General features: G+C 48.5%; 1 protein-coding gene across 1 annotated transcript in view; it reads right to left on the bottom strand.

Annotated features, from left to right (window-relative positions):
- The window catches only part of Slc6a2 (solute carrier family 6 member 2), a 40,021-nt gene extending 34,780 nt beyond the window's left edge, over positions 1-5,241 (bottom strand). The window contains exon 1 of the mRNA XM_028871499.2: positions 4,738-5,241. Coding sequence (XP_028727332.1) covers positions 4,738-5,011 — 274 coding nt within the window. The 5' untranslated portion in view covers positions 5,012-5,241. The remainder of the gene's footprint in view (positions 1-4,737) is intronic.
- Positions 5,242-16,924: the final 11,683 nt, after the last annotated feature.

Below are 16,924 nucleotides of genomic sequence, written 5' to 3'. Positions count from 1 at the left end.
CACCCAAAGATATGACTTGTCTTTGGGGATTCTGGTTCCCATCTCCTCCATCCCAGTCTCTTTAAGACGAACAACTCTGATGCTCAGAACTGTAGTACACTACAGGAAATGTGACCCACAAAGAACTGAGTAGGACCTCACCTTCCCCATTTGGAACATCCTTGGAATATAGTATAATGCATCATGAACTTCTAGACTATCTACAGTGGACTACAACTCCTTAGAGGCAGGGATTGTCTTCCAAACATCTCCGTACTAGAGGTTGGCATTAGCCAATGAGTTTCTGCTGAATAAACAGGTCTCCGCTATGAATCACCTGGAGGGGGCCACTAATGAAAGCCCTGGGCCTTCCCCACTGGTCCTAGAATTTAATCCTCACTTAGGCAATTGGGTTTGAGACTACAGGACAAGATACAGCATTTTTCTCCATTAGACCCCACTTGGTTGGGAACAGCCCTTCAGCTCCTTCTGGCTAGCTCCGAGTAGTGGGCTCTTGGATGATAATAAGCCCAGATCAGTACCTTACTCCTTCGAGGGGGAGGGGAGTACAGACTCCACTGCTCAAGCACCATGCTGGTTGGCTCCTTGTGCATCTGAGCTAAACAATAAGTGTCACACTATCAAGATCCATATGTGGATGGCCCTGTATCCAAGCTAGACATGAAGATATCAAGTTGGTAAATCCCTGATGTCTATATAAACACCACTCTCGGTAGTAGTATTGAGGATCCTAGGCATTTGGGCAGTGAGGGGAATATACTGGGAACGTAGAATCCTAGCGCCTCATGGAACCCCATGCAGGAATGCTAAGCCCACAGTCCAGGTGGGCAATCTACAGTGGCACGCTATAGTCTGCCTGGACATGGACAAAGCCCAACTTTTGCCTACTAAAGCTGCCACAATATGGCCCCAGGCTTAAGGAGTTCTCTTTGACCTTATCTCCTCCATCAACTTCTTTTCAGAATAAATTCTACTTGTTTTGGAATTAGGACTTCATCCTGCACCTATGTTCAGCACGTAACCAGTATCATCAAAAATATCAAAATGGACTCGTTTCTACTGAGCCCCTGTTATGTGACGTTATCCCAAGTACTTTATATTGTCTGATGTTATCTGGCCCTGTAGAAAGGGCTTTCTTTTTTGCACAAGGAAACTGACGCTTAGAGACACCATATGGGTTGTACAAGGCCACTTCTCTAGCAAATATCAGACTCTGATTCAAAGCTGGGCATGCTCAAACCCAAAACTCCACAGTCGCCACAAGACCCAATGCAGAATGTCATGCGCAGAGGATAATCTACAGAGGCCACCTCCAGAAATGAGTACTCAGTCACCTACACATTTGTTCCTTCTCAGAAACCAGCACAGACCCAATTTTGGGTTCAAAGGGAGCAATCTGGAACTCACATCCTGTCACCGCAGCAGCTGGTCTTCAGGAAGATGTTCAGACAAGCTGATCTTTGACAGTAATTCATTCATAAAATATTAGCCAGGGGCATAAACTATTGGAACCTTCATCAGTTCAAAACATTCTCCAGTCTAGGCCAGTATAAACACTCAGACTTGGAGAGTTCTATGTTAACACTGGCACCAAAGAACACAAAGACCCAGAGCCAGGCTGCTAAAGGACAGGATGATGAGGCCTGGCTTGTGTCCATCTGTAGTCGGGGCATTGGGGAGCAATGGATCGTGGAGATCATCTAAGATGGTGCCACTTTATAACAGAAATTTTGATGTCTGAGGTCACAGTGAGTGGCAGGATTGGGATTCAAACTTGCCCATCCCTGGAGCTGAATTTAGAATTACTGAAGGAGAATGGGCCCACAAAGAACAGTAGGGGTCTTGGGGGAGATCAAGGCCTGCCTGCAGGGGCAGCCGACCATCCCGGAAGCAGGGATGGGAGAACTAAATATCAAACTGCTTTGTTCTTCCAGACCAAGGGCTCTACTACCCATCCCCAGACCAAATGCCAACCTCCTAACCAGCAATGGAAATTCACTGGTGTAGTGGCCCTTCCCCCTCAGCCTAGCACCCAAGGCTTCTGCAGCCCAGCCCTGACTTGCCTCTCAGCCTTATCTCTCCTGGCTTGCCCCTAGCCAGCTGAAGTTGCTCTTCTGAGGAGCCTGTCCCAGGTGGATGCGAAAATACTGTTTGACCAAGTCCTCTCTGCCCGGAGCAGCTGAGTTCCAACCAGAACTCACTTCCCCTGAGTCACTGCCCCTCACTACCACCTGCTCAGCAGCCCCTCCTTAAACCTCTACGGCACCAGTCACTCCCTGATCCCTTTCCTATGGCATCCCAATGACACTGATAAAAGCAGCAGCCACTCACTCTCTCTACGCCATATGCCACACTGGCTCGCCACATGCACTAGGGCATTTAGTCCTTGGCCGTCCTCTTAGATGAACAAGATTATTGGACAGAGGAGGAAACAAAGGCCTGGAGAGTTGCCCAAAGTCATACATGTTAGAAACTGGAGCCTATAACTTGACAGCTAAGACTCCCAATGTCTAGGCTACGGCCCCCTGCCACACACACAACATCTCCAACATTGTGCTTCTGTCATGGTTTGTGAAATTGGCAATGAATCTCTGAGAACTTGGGTTATTTTTATGAATGTATTTGTTCAATACAAGTGTGTAGGAACCTTCTACTTCATTCCTAGGATTTGAGCCTTGTTGAAGATTAAAAACCTAGAGTACGGACCTCAGCTTTCCCCAGCCTGCTTGGAAAACTGGTCCACAAAAGATAAATTGTGGAACAACTCAGGATAGGCCACTCCACGACCAGGATACCCAGGAAAGGGAACTTCTGTCATTTTCAATGAAAACTCTACATCTGTGACAAATTTGCTGTACTTTGTCCCTAGGACCCCAATCTATCATCCAGCACACAGCAGGTGTTCTCTCTGCAACATGACAGTGGCCATGCAGACATAGTGTCAATGAGAACCCTGGAATATCTATTTAGTTCATGTGTCAGGTTGGCCATCTGTGTTGCTTTAGTTTCAATGGGCATATAACAATAGATAGGACGTATCACAGCATGGCAATGAGGACTTCTGGGCATCAATGCCCCCAGCAGGCAGAATGGTGGCTTATACATCCAGGTGACCCCTGCGGAGCCTAGCATTATGCCCTACACTGAGCTAACCCAGGGAAATATTGTTGATTGATGACAGAGTGTCTGGTGTCTAGGGGCAAGCAGCCTCAGACAGTCACTAAGGACATGTGACTTGTCCTAAGGGCTCCCAATTTGTCATTTACTCTTTATCTCCCCACTTGCTGCAAATATAGAAAATCTACCTTTTTGGTTGTTGCTACCATTGGCCCCTAAGGGCCAGAAAGCTCAAGTCTGCCCAGAGTCCCCGGCAGATCTGCAGCCACAAAGCATGGAAAAGTTTCACCTTCAGGTTGTATTCCTCTTTCTTAGCTTTCGCTCTCTCCCCCACCAGCATCTATGGGTCAGAGTACTGAGCCAGAAGAGTAGTAGCAAGGGCCACCAGAGACCAGGAAGCAGCATCTCCTGACACTTGGGACTTTTGTCCCAGCTGACTTATCTGGAGTACCTAATGGTGACAGACAGACCCATGTCAGGAAGGGAACACATGGCTGCTCATCAGTTGGCTCTAGTTTTGACTCGCTTTCTCAGTGAGAGCTGATGCTTCTGTATGCAACAGGATCATCTTGGGGCCACCTGTTCTCCTTGGTGGTCACACCCTCTTTACAAACACTGGGTATTGCTTATCCCAAAGCAAGTGTCCAGAGACAAAGAGCTATGCATCTTCCACTCTGGGGGGACAAAGCCACAAGCTCCCCCAGCAACACCCCTGTAAATTCTCACCCTGCCTCTAACTGACTTCCTGTAAATTCCAAGTCAGACTTGTCTTGTAGTATCAGGGGTGGCCCAATGTGTTCCTCTAGAAGCTCATGTTCCTAGGTTCTGTGCAGGGCACCCCTGAGCTTACATCTCCGTAAAGGGGGTGGGACTGGGGTGGCTTGGGCATCTTAGGCTCCAAGCCCTTCAGGAAGGAGCTTGAGGCTGCTTCCATGGAACTAACTGTATGTGACCTCTGTGCTCTCATTCCAGGGCAGATGGGTAAAGTGGCAGTTCATTAAGAAGAGGACAAAAGAGTTTGTCTGCTGGATGTCTACTCCAGGCTCACCTGCACCCCATTCCACAATGTAGTCAGAGCCTGTAAAGTTGAAGAGGGCACTCCAGTCTCCCAGGCCTCCTGCCTCAAGGTCCAGCTCAGCTCTTGGAATCCAGTGGCCTAATCTCACAGGAGCTATGTGCACTTCCCCTTGTAGCCCTCTGGGGATCCAAAGGCTGTAATTCTACTTGGCCTAATGAAAGAGCCCCAAGGCTAACAGTGCTGGAATTACCTTCATCTCATGTCTGGCTGGAACACCCCAAACTCTTTGGGAACCCTTTCAAGATCTACATCCTTTTGCTGCAGGGGCAGCATTGACTCAAGAGTTCTTCACCCAACCAGGTGCCCCCTATTCTGTCCTGGAGCCCCTGTGCCTAACACTGTCCAAGGTCCTGCCTCGATTTCCTTAATGGAGAGCACTCCGATCCTATTTCCCGGCGCCCTAAAGAGTTCTTTCCTGAACACTAAATTTGTTTGTGTGTCTCCTCTTCTCCTCCATGGGTATCCTTGCTCCCTTCCCAGCCGATGCTACACGAGAGCAGGCAGCCACCCAAGTCCAAAGCCTCTGCCAACCCTGCGCTCACCACCGCCATTCTTGTAGCAGAGATAGGGGAAGCGCCACACGTTGGCCAGGTCCACTGCGAAGCCGACCACAGAGAGTAGGAAGTCGATCTTCTTGCCCCAAGTCTCCCGAGGCTGCGCGTCGCCGTCCTGGGACGCCAAGAGGCACTGGACCCCGTTGCGCTCCTTCACCACCAGCAGATCCGCGGTTTTGCAGGGCCGCAGGGGCTGCTCAGGCAGCGGGTCCGCCCCGCCGAGCTCCGGCTGCACCTGCGGGTTCATTCGCGCCAGTAGCATGGGTGCGGCCGGAGAGAGGGACTTCGGAGGCACTGGGGACACACCGAAGCTCTGCTTGTATGAAAGGGAAAAAAGTGGTCACCAGGGCTTGCAGTCTGTTTGCACTAACTGAGACCACCCAGGGCAACCCAGGACGCTGGGATCCGTGCGCTGAGCAGACTCCGGCTTCCTAGAAAAGGGAGCACATGAGTTGGGAAAATTTGGAGACAGAGGTTGTGACGTGCATCCGATTGAGACAGAACTCATAGGTGGGGACCTCCTCGGGCCGCCCTGTGGGTCGGGCTAAAGACCCTGTCGTCTCTACCTGGGTCATTCTCTGCGCCACCCTCTCCCCGACACACCCCTAAATGGCAAGTTTCTCGCGGGCCGTTGGGGGCCCGGAGTCGACTCGCCTCTCCCGTCCTGCTCCGGGGAGTAGGGACGGCTCCCAACAGCCCTGGGAGCCTTCGGGACACTCTAGCGGGTGCTGCCGCTCGCGATGTGCTTCGGGGAAGGCGGCACACTTACCGGTCCCGCGCGCAGGGCGCACTCACGTGGTGGGCAGCACGGGGATCGCAGACGCCAGCCCGGGCTGAGCTCCGCCGCGTGGCACTCAGGCGGGGCCCCGGGAGTTCTGCAGGCGCGGGGCGGCCAGCAGGACTCGGGCTGGCTGGCTCTGGCCGCGCCCGGAGGAGGCCGACCTGGTAATGTAGCCTGTGCCCCAGGTAACGCGCCTATTGCATTAGCCCCGCGCCCAGCCCGCTCGGTCTGGAGCCTGTTAGCGCTAATGCAGACTGACAGCGTGGCCCGGACTGGCAGAGGCGGGGGCGCAGCTCCCACCGGCTCCGAGGTGGCGGGAGCCCGACTCCCTCCCGGGGACTCGTGGAGACCTGGTTAAGTACTCTTTCCGTGTCTCTCTTCAGCAGGAGTAGCGAACGCGGCTCCCAAAGACACCTGGCTCTGATCTCTGAGCAAAAGAAGAGAGCAACGGACTCCCAGAAAAGTGGGACTGGAAAGAATGGGGCAGCGGGGGGGGGGGGGGGGGGGGAAGCAGCCACCACTCCAGCTACACCAGCACTGTCATACACCCACTTAATCTTCTTGATGAGAGTTTTCTCCACCAGCAAAATGGGAACTTGGCCCTCCAAGATGAGTATGGCAACTGGTGGCTGTAGGGCTGGGCAGGGCCGGGCCCTTGGGCAGTTTTCTTTGGCCAGCTCAGCTTATTGAAAGGTCACGGCCCAGGATTTTACTCCTGGCTCTGTTTGTGACTAGCAGGCTAGCAGGCTTTGGAGGCCATGTCCCTGTTCTCCTTGGAGGCTGTGACCCTGTTCTGTAAGGCTGAGCACTGATACTCGTCTGTCTTACAAATGCCTCCCAAGCGCCAAAGGGAGCTTTTTTAGTTTCCCACAAGGGGACAACCTTCATAGAGCTGGTTGGTTCAGTCCCGGAAGCAGGAGGAAAACAGGAAACACATAGGATGGGTGAGAAGACTGGTGTGGTATGGGCTGCTGTGCATAAAGCAAAGCAAGAGAATGTTTGGGAAAGAGCAGGGCTGCCATACATACTGTTCACAGTATCTTCTGTCCTGCTTAAGGGTTAGATTTTTGGACCTCGGAGTTTATTGAACCAACTTGTGCTTGTGTCTGAATCGACGCAGCTAGGAGAGCCATGGAGACAATCCCTGACATCCGGGAGTTCCCAGTCCAATGTGTAAAGAACTGCCATCAGGACAGGTTGTGATCCCTGGAGAAGAGGAACTTGATGAAGCCAGATCAGTAAAGGCAGCAGGCAGGAATGTCAGGATGACACTTACATAGCATGGGAAGACTTTAAATAAGCTTAGTCACACTGATCTCTCCACGCTTTCAACATTCCCAGCGCAAAGCTACCCCAGGGCCTTTCCATTTGCTCTTGTTTCCATCTGAGTTAGTCAGGTCTTAGTGTGGAGATTCCTTCTCAGACTCTTGCATCTAAAAATTTGCCCCCCTCACCCTGTTCTCCATCAGATCACTAACTGACTAATTAATTTCATCTCTCCTTGAATGGCAGTTGAGCTCCAGAAGAGCAAAAGCATTGTCTACCCCATCCACCTCTGTATCTCTGGCACCTGCAACTCACTAGATACATACTGATACACAAAATAAGTGAATGGGTAGGTAAAGGTATAGCTGATACATGGGGATTTTTAGAGAATTTTCACATACAGGACCAGCAACACAGGTATCCTGTGGGGAGGATGCAGAGAGGAGAGGAAGGGAACCCCAGAGGGTGCTAGCTTCACCTTGACCTCTTGGGGACTGATGACAGGAAACAGGAGATTAGGCAAAGGGTGGACCTGAGGTTTCAGGATGAGAACTGGAGACTACAGGTTCCCTGTCATCAAAGGTGTTCATCTCTGGTCCTCTGGGACAAGTCTGTGAGGAAGGAACACATGTAATCCAAGGTTCAAGAGACCTGTCTGAGGTCCCACATGTGGGAGGTATCAGAGTTGAAAGGGAAATCCAGATCTCCTGGTCCCCATTTTCTGGTCTCTCTACCTATGATGGATAAAGACACCTGAATCCCTCCAGCTGACCTGACATGCTCTCCTCTGCTCCATGTCTGTCTAGCTGATACTTTCATTTCTGAATGCCTATGAAGTCCTGCCAATCCTTCTATAGCCCCAGAGGATTCCCATTACCCCTTCCTGCTCACTTATTTCCTTGTTTTTCTAGCCATACAATCATACCCAGCTGCCAGAGAAATTCTTGAAACTCAAGTCCACTATCTCACCTGAAATCCCACTGAGACATACCAGTATGACCAAATGAACCATAGATTTAAAATAATCTCATTTTTTCTTTTCTGCCACTCGGTATCTATCCACCTACTTTTCTACAATGAGCATTTGATACTTGGGCAATCAGAAAAAGATAACTCACAATTTCAAAAGGTCCTCCTGTCTCTTAAAGGTGATGTACAAACAGCATCAGTGGCCCAAACAAAATTCTACTTGTCCATTTAACCATGCTTTTGGTCATTAATTCTCTCCTTACCTTCCCCAAGCCTTTTCTCAAAAGCCTCCCTCAAAAGATGCTTGCTAGACCTGGAGAGATTGCTCAGTGGTTATAAGTACTTGCTGCTCTTGAAGAGGACTTGGATTCGGTTCCCAGCACCCCACACAGCAGCTCACAACTATCTGCAACTGCCATTCCCTCTTCCAGCTTCCACAGGTACCAGATGTGTATATGATGCTTATATATACATGCAGGCAAACACTCATACACAAAAAAGTAAAAATTAATTTTCAAAATATATTTTCTTCTTTACCAACATAGGTGATACTAAAGAATTAATATTATGGTTTTACATGCTGCCCAATTTTTAATATGCTCTTTCCGTCTTTTTGTCTGTTTGGGGAATTCCTGTTCACCCTCCCATACCTCCAAAGCGACCTCCAATTCAAAACCTTCCCTGACAAGCAGTGCTCACAAGAGTCAGATCTCCTTTTCATATGGGCTTTGTGCATTTGTCTGGTGTAGTTACTTGTGTCACTTCCCTATCCAGGATAAAGATGGCATCTGACACAACCTGCTACTGCAGAAACTCACACCAGGCAGAAGCAGAAGAGAGCTTGTTCCTTGGTTGGGATTAGTTTATGATGGAGTCATCCAGAAGCAGAATTTGAAACAAAAGTCAGAGTATGTGTGAGAGGGAACTCCCGGGGACCCTTTAGAGAGTTGAGCAAGCCCTGTCAGGAAAGGATGTGAGACCAAGAGAAGGTGGCTTAAAGAGCAGCTCATGGCATGGCTACTGGTGTCGTCCTGCTGGGACCTCGGAGGCACAGTATACACTTTGGAGCTGCAAGCCCAAGGAGAAAGCTAGGAGGTTTACCCATGAAAACTGTTCCCAAGTACTGATTCCCCGTGCTTCCAGTCTGACCTAAGATTCACGTGTCTGCTGCCAGAGAAGGGTCTCAGCAGAGCCTCAGGTCCTGGCAACATGGAAGAGCATCAGGGCGGGGTCTGCACTGAGAACACAGTGAGTGGCAGGAGGATGGGCAGGACCCTGGAAGTGTCTGTTGCAGGGGTGGAGAGAAGCATTCCTCTAACTACATGGACATTACCAGAAGGCTTATTGGCAAGTCCTCCGAGTTCCCCCTGTGGCTTCCAAGACATCTGGGGGACACAGCTGGCCTGAAGGAGAAGGCGTCTCCTTCATGTCCGGCCCAGACTCCCTGCTCATAGTTCTAAGGCACTGGGGCCATGTGGCTTCTCTCGTGCTCTGCATCCTGCCCCACCGGGTAGCCTGAGGGCAAGCGGTGGGCAGGAGGCTGGAGTATTATCAGAGCTAACATGGTCTCTGGGGAGGCGTCACTTCCACTTACCATGGCACTTGGTGACACAGGCCATGGGATGCAGAGCGATAGCTGGTCCTGTGAGTCCATCTTTGGTCATCTCCCTGCAGACACCAGGCCTTGACAAACAGAGGTTGGGCTGGAGTGCATCTAGAATCCAAGAAGCTGAGTCCTGAGGGCTCTTTCAGTCTATACCTCCAAGGCATCTTAGGAGCAATTAAGGCAAAAGAGAAAGGGAAGTCTACCTGTACATTTTTCTCTCTCTCCCTCCCCCCTCCCTTCCTCCTTCTCTCCCCACTTCTTTCCCTGTCCCTCCTCCCCCATCTCTCCTCTCTTTCCTTTTCTCCTCTCTATTAGGATATTAAATCTCTTTCATTGAAGCTGGTCTGCCCAGGGTTATTGGTCATTGGTCTAAGTTGTGTTCTAAATACAAATAGCCTAACAAGTCTCCTCAAAACAAAACCCACATGAGTTGAAATTCATCTCCACCAGGGTACTTCCCACTAAAACTCCTTGAGGTTTCTGAAGTTTCTTATCTAGGAAGTTATGTCTCAGTTCTTGGTGTCTTCTCGAAGCCCAGCTGACCCTCTACAGTCACTGGCACTAGAGAGCAACTGCCCCTGGTTGACCCCCACATTTACGCCCTCTACCTGGACCTCTGCTCTGGTTGACCCCCACATTTACACCCTCTACCTAGACCTCTGCTCTGGTTGACCCCCACATTTACACCCCTATCTGGACCTCTGCTCTGGTTGACCCCCACATTTACACCCTCTACCTGGACCTCTGCTCTGGTTGACCCCCACATTTACGCCCTCTACCTGGACCTCTGCTCTGGTTGACCCCCACATTTACACCCTCTACCTGGACCTCTGCTCTGGTTGACCCCCACATTTACGCCCTCTACCTGGACCTCTGCTCTGGTTGACCCCCACATTTACACCCTCTACCTAGACCTCTGCTCTGGTTGACCCCCACATTTACACCCCTACCTGGACCTCTGCTCTGGTTGACCCCCACATTTACACCCTCTACCTGGACCTCTGCTCTGGTTGACCCCCACATTTACACCCTCTACCTGGACCTCTGCTCTGGTTGATCCCCACATTTACACCCTCTACCTGGACCTCTGCCCTGGCTCCAGCACTCTGGCTTCCACTACAGTCTAGGCAGCTCCACCTGAAAAACCAGAAGCATGGAACTGGCCATGAGCAAATCAGAGCCCCTGGTGCCCCGTCACTAACTTACACATAAGCTTCCCCTCCACAGCTGCCCTCAGCCTAGGTTACAATGTCTCCCTCTTTCTGGCTCCTCAAACCACTGAGCTTGGAGTCAGCCTAAACTTTTCTTGCTCTTGTCTCTAACCCTGCACAGCTCCTGTGGACTCTAAACCGTGTCCCACCTCTGCACATTGGAAGTGACTTCCCTATTCCAAGCCATATCATCTCCTGCCAGGCTGGCTGTGACAGTCTCCAGGTGCCCTCCCCTGCTTCTCTCCAGTTCTCTGTGACTTGAGTCCTCTAGAACTGCCAGGAAGATGTTTTGGCAATGTGTTCATGCCTCATTACCCTCACTCTTTTCCTCCAATGGCTCCTGTCTTATTTGGGACAAAATCTAAAATTCTTCCCTAACCAATGGAACTTGCTTATACTCCTCTGGGAAAGGCCTACAGCCCCTGCATCAATAAGGGACAGATGTTCCAGAGGTGAGGAGAGCAAGAATGGCAGGTGGTACAGCAGAAAGGTATCTGAGGCCTGATTGGGCGCTGCCATGGTGGCCAAGGCCATCAATGAGATGAGACAGACCATGAGAAGAAGAAAAACAACACATATAGCAAGAGAAGAGCCAGGAAAGAGAATGGAAAAGGTATATCCAGAACATGTGGTGAAATCTCCTGGAAGGAAGAGATTTCCTCTGTGCCTGCCCAGACACATGCTCAGATGGCTTTATCATGGTCATGAGGGTTAGAAGACAGAGGGCTCACACCTGGCTCCTGGCTCTCTCCAGGGCAGAGAGCTATGGTCAGCTTGGAACTGGAGATTTATCCATCTGGGAGTATCAAAGCAGATGGAAGCTCAGAAACCATCATGTAAGTTGTACAGACAGGTATTCCATAACTAACCATCTGCAGCATGGACTCGCTTCTCAGAAACAGCGTAAATGTCCCATTCTTGATTGAGTGTGAAATTCATTAAGCATAAAAATGTTGTGAGTAGTTCACAGTTTATAATATTTATTATATGAATATGCAAGAGTCCATTCAGTCCTCCCAGGTAAGTAGCACATCCCATGTCCCACAAGCACATCTCCTTCAGGCATGTGTTCCTGCACACATAGTAACCACTGTCCTGAACTTAAAAACCATTGTCCTTACCTTTTCTTTCATGGTATGACCAGCCCTAAATTTATTCCCAAATGATGCATTGTTTGGTTTTATCATAGTTCATAATAATACTTTCTTAGATTTATCTAGGATGATGGCATTTGTCATAGTTTTCTAATTTTCATTGCTGTATATATTTAGTCTGTTAAATAGATGGCCACAATTTATTTATTTATAATAAATAAAACATGGAGCTTAGAATTGTTTCCAGGGTTTATGTGTGTTCATGGGAGTGTTGGGAAGAGTGTGTGAATTTCAAACAACCCACATAAACGTGTTTACGTGTCTCTCATCCACATTTACAAGAATTTCTCCAGGGAGTGTTCTTAGAAGTGAATTGTTTTCTAGGTTATGCTCAGCTTCACGAAGTAATGATACACTGTTCTCTGAGTGATGGAGCCCCCTACAGCTCTCTCCAGCAGCCTCAGTTCTTCCCTTGCTGACATCTGGGCTGTTGACTCTTGGTGACCAGAGGGTGAGATGGTATGTTACTGTGGTTAGTTTGCACTTCTCTGATTGCTCATCATACTGGACTCCCATGCCTGTAGGTCCTTTGTGTGTCTTTTTCTTCTGGAGAATCATGGCACATATACCCAAGTGTCTATTGACTCTCTGTTCTTAATTCACAGGGGCTTGTGAAGTATGCTGGCTGCTCATCTTTCTGTGTTACGTGCAAGCATCTTTATTTGGTTGTGCTCTACTCATGACTTGATAGCAAGTATTGGTTTTACTATCATTAAATGTATCAGTCTTTTCTTACTGTTAATGTGTCTGTGTAATTTGAGAAGTTCTTCCCTTCTGACATTTTCCTTCATTATATTTCAAAATGTGACAGTTTGGGCTCTTCATAGTTATGTCTTTCATCTGCTCCATGGGAGTTCATTTGTAGAAGGTGTGGTAGGAATGTCACTTCATTATTTTTGGTAGAACTATCCAGTAGTTACTTCTCTGCTTTGATTAGCAAAGAATTCTCTGTCTTAAACAGTTTCCTTCTGTGGTTGGGCTTCTTCCGGGCTTTCTCTTCTGCTCTACTGATCTATCCATCTGTTTGTAGGCACCAAATACTGCCCTTGCTTAATAACCATTACTTTATATTTTTATCTAGAGAAAAACAATCCTCCAGTCCTTCTTCATTGGAAGTGCCTTGGATGGGTGGGGAGGGGGTCATTGCAGGTCAACAGTGATTGCATTGAATCTGAGGTCAGTTTGGAAAGAGTCAACCTCTCCAGAGTGTTTGATCATCTCATCTGAAAATAGAGGACATATCACCTATCTACATGTACAAAGCATTTTAAACACTGCATGGGGCTTTGTGGGAGATGCTGAATTGTGCAGGGGCTAAAGTGCATGCCTAGGAGCAATGTGGCCTGAGTTTTAATACTATCCCACTACTAAGTGCCTGCAGACTCTGGGCTGAGTTCCTTTGTTAGCCCATATCTCAGTTTCCTCATCCTAAAAGTGTGTATGATGATGATGCTACCGCTGCTGCTGCTGCTGCTGCTGACGGTGGTGGTGGAGATGGAGGTGGTGGTGGTAGTGATGGTGGTGTGTTGGTGTGGTGGTGTGGTGGTGGTGGTGGTGGTGGTGGTGGTGATGGTGGTGGTGGTGGTGGTGGTAGTGATGGTGGTGGTGGTGGTGGTCGGGTGGTGGTGTGGTGGTGGGGGGGGGGGGGGTGGTGGTGGGGGGTGGTGGTGGTGGTGGTAGTGAGGTGGTGGTGGTGGTGGTGGTGGTGGTCGGGTGGTGGTGGTGGTAGTGGAGATGGTGAGGAGGGGTGGAGGTGGTAGTGACTTACCTCATGGAACTGTTGAGAGGATTAATGAGTAAATAAACACAAAGCAGTTAAAATAACACACTCACACGTGCGTATATATATATATACATATATACATACACACACACACATATATATATATACACATATATATGTATAACAATACTTCCCCTATGGAGGCAAAGCTTTTTCCCGAGAATTTTAAGTTAGGCTTACCTAGCTTCAACCCTCATGACCAGAATGAGATAGAAACCATGGGCTGTTGTTATTGCCATGAGTGCAGCTTTTGGAGTTAGAACTAAAAGCTCACTTCAGAGCCTCATATCATTGTTTGTTGGGTGACCTTCAGATTCTGAATCTCGGTTTCCCCACCCATAAAAGGGGTATGATGATGGCACCTATCATGGAGTTTTAGGCTCTGTGACACCAGTAGGACTTATGGTTTCAAGGCTCACCATGGTTGCCTGTTTGCACTTCTCAAGATCTTACCATTCTAGTAGACTCCCGGGCTTTGTTCTAGACCACTGGGTTGAGTGAGCCTGCAGCTGAGGTCAGGAGTCCATACGTTTGTAAAAACCAGAAGCCCCGGCCTCCTGCCTTCCTTGACATAACAAGCCAGCATAGGAGCTCTCGACCTTCCTATTAGGAACATAGGATTAAACCTGGGCACCCACTTACCCTGGGGCTGCTGGGTAACTCGGTTTCTCACTTCTGAAACAAGATCATGATGGAATCTATCTCATTGAGTAGCCATGAGGCTTAAATGCTGAATGAACACTAAACACACAATGGATCCCAGTGAGCCGTGTGGTACTTCTTCATCCATTGGACAAAGTGACTCTAGGCATTGTGCTGAGTCTGCTTCACATGACATTCACTATTGGCATTAAATCCATTTCACAGATTAAATAGTGGGGCCACAAGTGCCTTGTCTTGGGTTGCGGGGCTGGAGTGGGACTGGGTGGGACTCGAGTCCAGGGCAGATGCTCTTCACCAGGGGCCCAGCAACTTGATGGCTCTTCCTGCCCAAGTTCTCGCTCATCCTTTTTGGCTAGTAACCTTGAGGGTGATGCATTTCTGAACACAAATAACATCTACCTGTCAGCTACTGCCTTCTCCATCTCTCTTCCTTTTCAAGGTTCACAAGATCTTCCCAGGCTCTTAGGCCCATCTCTTCCACTGTCCTTAGAACCTACCCCAAATGCTATCCTCTTTATCCCTTCTCTTCCTCCCTGGGCAGTACCCACTTGCCAAGACTTTGACATTTGAAGACATCCTCTCCTCTCCATTTCCCTTTGCTGCATCCTCCTCCTCCAAGGATTCTAAGAAAAAGACCCCCCCCACACACTTCACCCCACCCCAGGTTGTATATCCACTCTAGGTTGGCACAGGTTAGTCATGACTCTTAAGACTTCAGATTTTTGTCCCCTGACACTTCAAATGAGATCCTCACCCCACCTCACTCCACCCCTGTCCTCATGTGACACTCATCAGCCACTCATTACACCAGGTGGGCTGGCTGTAAAGGGTGGAGACTCAGAAGAAGAGTTTATAGGTCCAAGCAGAGTCTTGACAGCAGCAGGTGGAGGAGGGTCCAGATTAGGCTGATTTCTCAGTGATAACGGAATCATGGTGTCTCTTCATAGGCCATTGTGGCCTGTACTGAGAGGTCATCCAAAGTTCACACTTCCCTATAAGGAGCTCAGCAAGTCCCATTGCCTCAGTGGGGCGAGGTGGTTAGTTAATGTCAGTTCTAACACTCGGTCCCAGCATCGTACTAGGACACACATTTCTATGGGAAAAGTGGGGAGAAGGAGGAGGTGAAGGACCTGGCATCTTAGGAGATGACCTAAGGGCTGTCCTCAGGAGTGGATATGTAGCCTCCAAGGACAAAGTCACTGCAAGTAGATCCTCTGTGGCCTGATTCAGAGGCTACTACACATAAATGTTTGTGCAAATTTACCACATGTCAAATACATGTAACATATCTATATTTGTGCAACATATATCATACATGAATGTACATAATATACTTACCATGTATCATTACATATACATATGCATATATATTCCTAAAATATGTGAGTTGCCCTAAAGTTCTATATTATATAGATGTATCAGTGTATATGACTTTACACTCAAAGAAAACTGAACTACTTGTCAATTAACTTTTCAACTAGTAAATATACCCATTTAACTACTAAAAGGACACTAAAAAGAAATAAGCAATCTTACAAAAGTTACCCTGTCAACACTTCTAATGAGCATCCCCTCCCTTCTGCCCAAAGGTAACCTTTACCTTGACCTCTGATGGCATGAATCCCTTTTGCCTGTCTAAACAATAGAAAGTATCACTTCGAGTATGTTGGAAGTTTATGTAAACGCTATCATTCTGCATGAATCCTTCTGCAAATGTTCTTGAGATTTTGCCAAGTTGATATGTGAATTTCCTTTCTTTAAACAAATGGGTTTGATTAGGAAAAGCAAATTGATTGGGAAGAAAACACCAAGAGCACTCCAGGACAAGTGGAACACAGAGTACCAGAGTCTAGGTACCATGGCACCTGACCTCACCACTGTTTCCTTTTATGAGTTTGAAAACTGAGGCCAGGGAAAGCAAGTTGTGCCCTGGTCATCATGTGTGCTCCTGTCACGCCTGGAATGAAATTCCAGCCAATGTCTGTGGCCAAAGAACTTTCCTATTATGTTATGTTGACAAGAAATGTTGCCCTCTACTTCATCCCACCCATCATTGTAGACATCAACCCATTTCCGGGACAAAGTTACTTCTCAACCTTCAACTGCAGAAAGTAAACTGTTTTGTTGAATCAATTGCTTCAGCATTAAGCCTGAAGCAGGGGTGTGACTGCATTGAGGGGGGACCCAGTCCCGCTAAAGCCACTGTCCAGCCTTCAAAGTTATGACAAGTTTTCTATCAGCAGCCCACCTCAGTGACCTATATTTTAATGTGAGCTATTAGATTATTGCTAATGAGACATCTTAGGGATAAAAGAATTATGCTCGCTGCTCAGGCCATGGTAGAAGTACAATTGAATTAAAGGCTGAAATCGTTTAGGACTCTGCTAGACAAGCTGTCCCCCAGGCTGGGCCTAAATGCAGATATTAAGCTTTGGAAATTACACAGGAAAAATAAGTATAATTGATCCAAGGTAACTTCACTCGTCTAAATTAAATAATGTGATTGTTACAGGCAGAAAGGCTCGGGATGAGGAGCGAGGCGGAAAAGGCTCCCTATCTGCAAACAAAGTTATAAGTAAGAGCCCCAGGGAATTGACTTTTCCATGATGGGCTGAACCCCCTCCTGGAGGCTTCTGAGAGTCCACTTGGTAGCAACAGGAAGGGAACCTTGTCTGGGTGTCATTGAACCTGAGGCTGGCCAGGCACCTACACACACACACACACACACACACACACACACAC

The sequence above is a fragment of the Peromyscus leucopus genome, chromosome 5 (genome assembly GCF_004664715.2).
Source record: "Peromyscus leucopus breed LL Stock chromosome 5, UCI_PerLeu_2.1, whole genome shotgun sequence".
Lineage (NCBI taxonomy): Eukaryota > Metazoa > Chordata > Mammalia > Rodentia > Cricetidae > Peromyscus > Peromyscus leucopus.
Note: the sequence above shows the minus strand (reverse complement) of the source record. Positions and strands in the feature narration are given on the sequence as shown.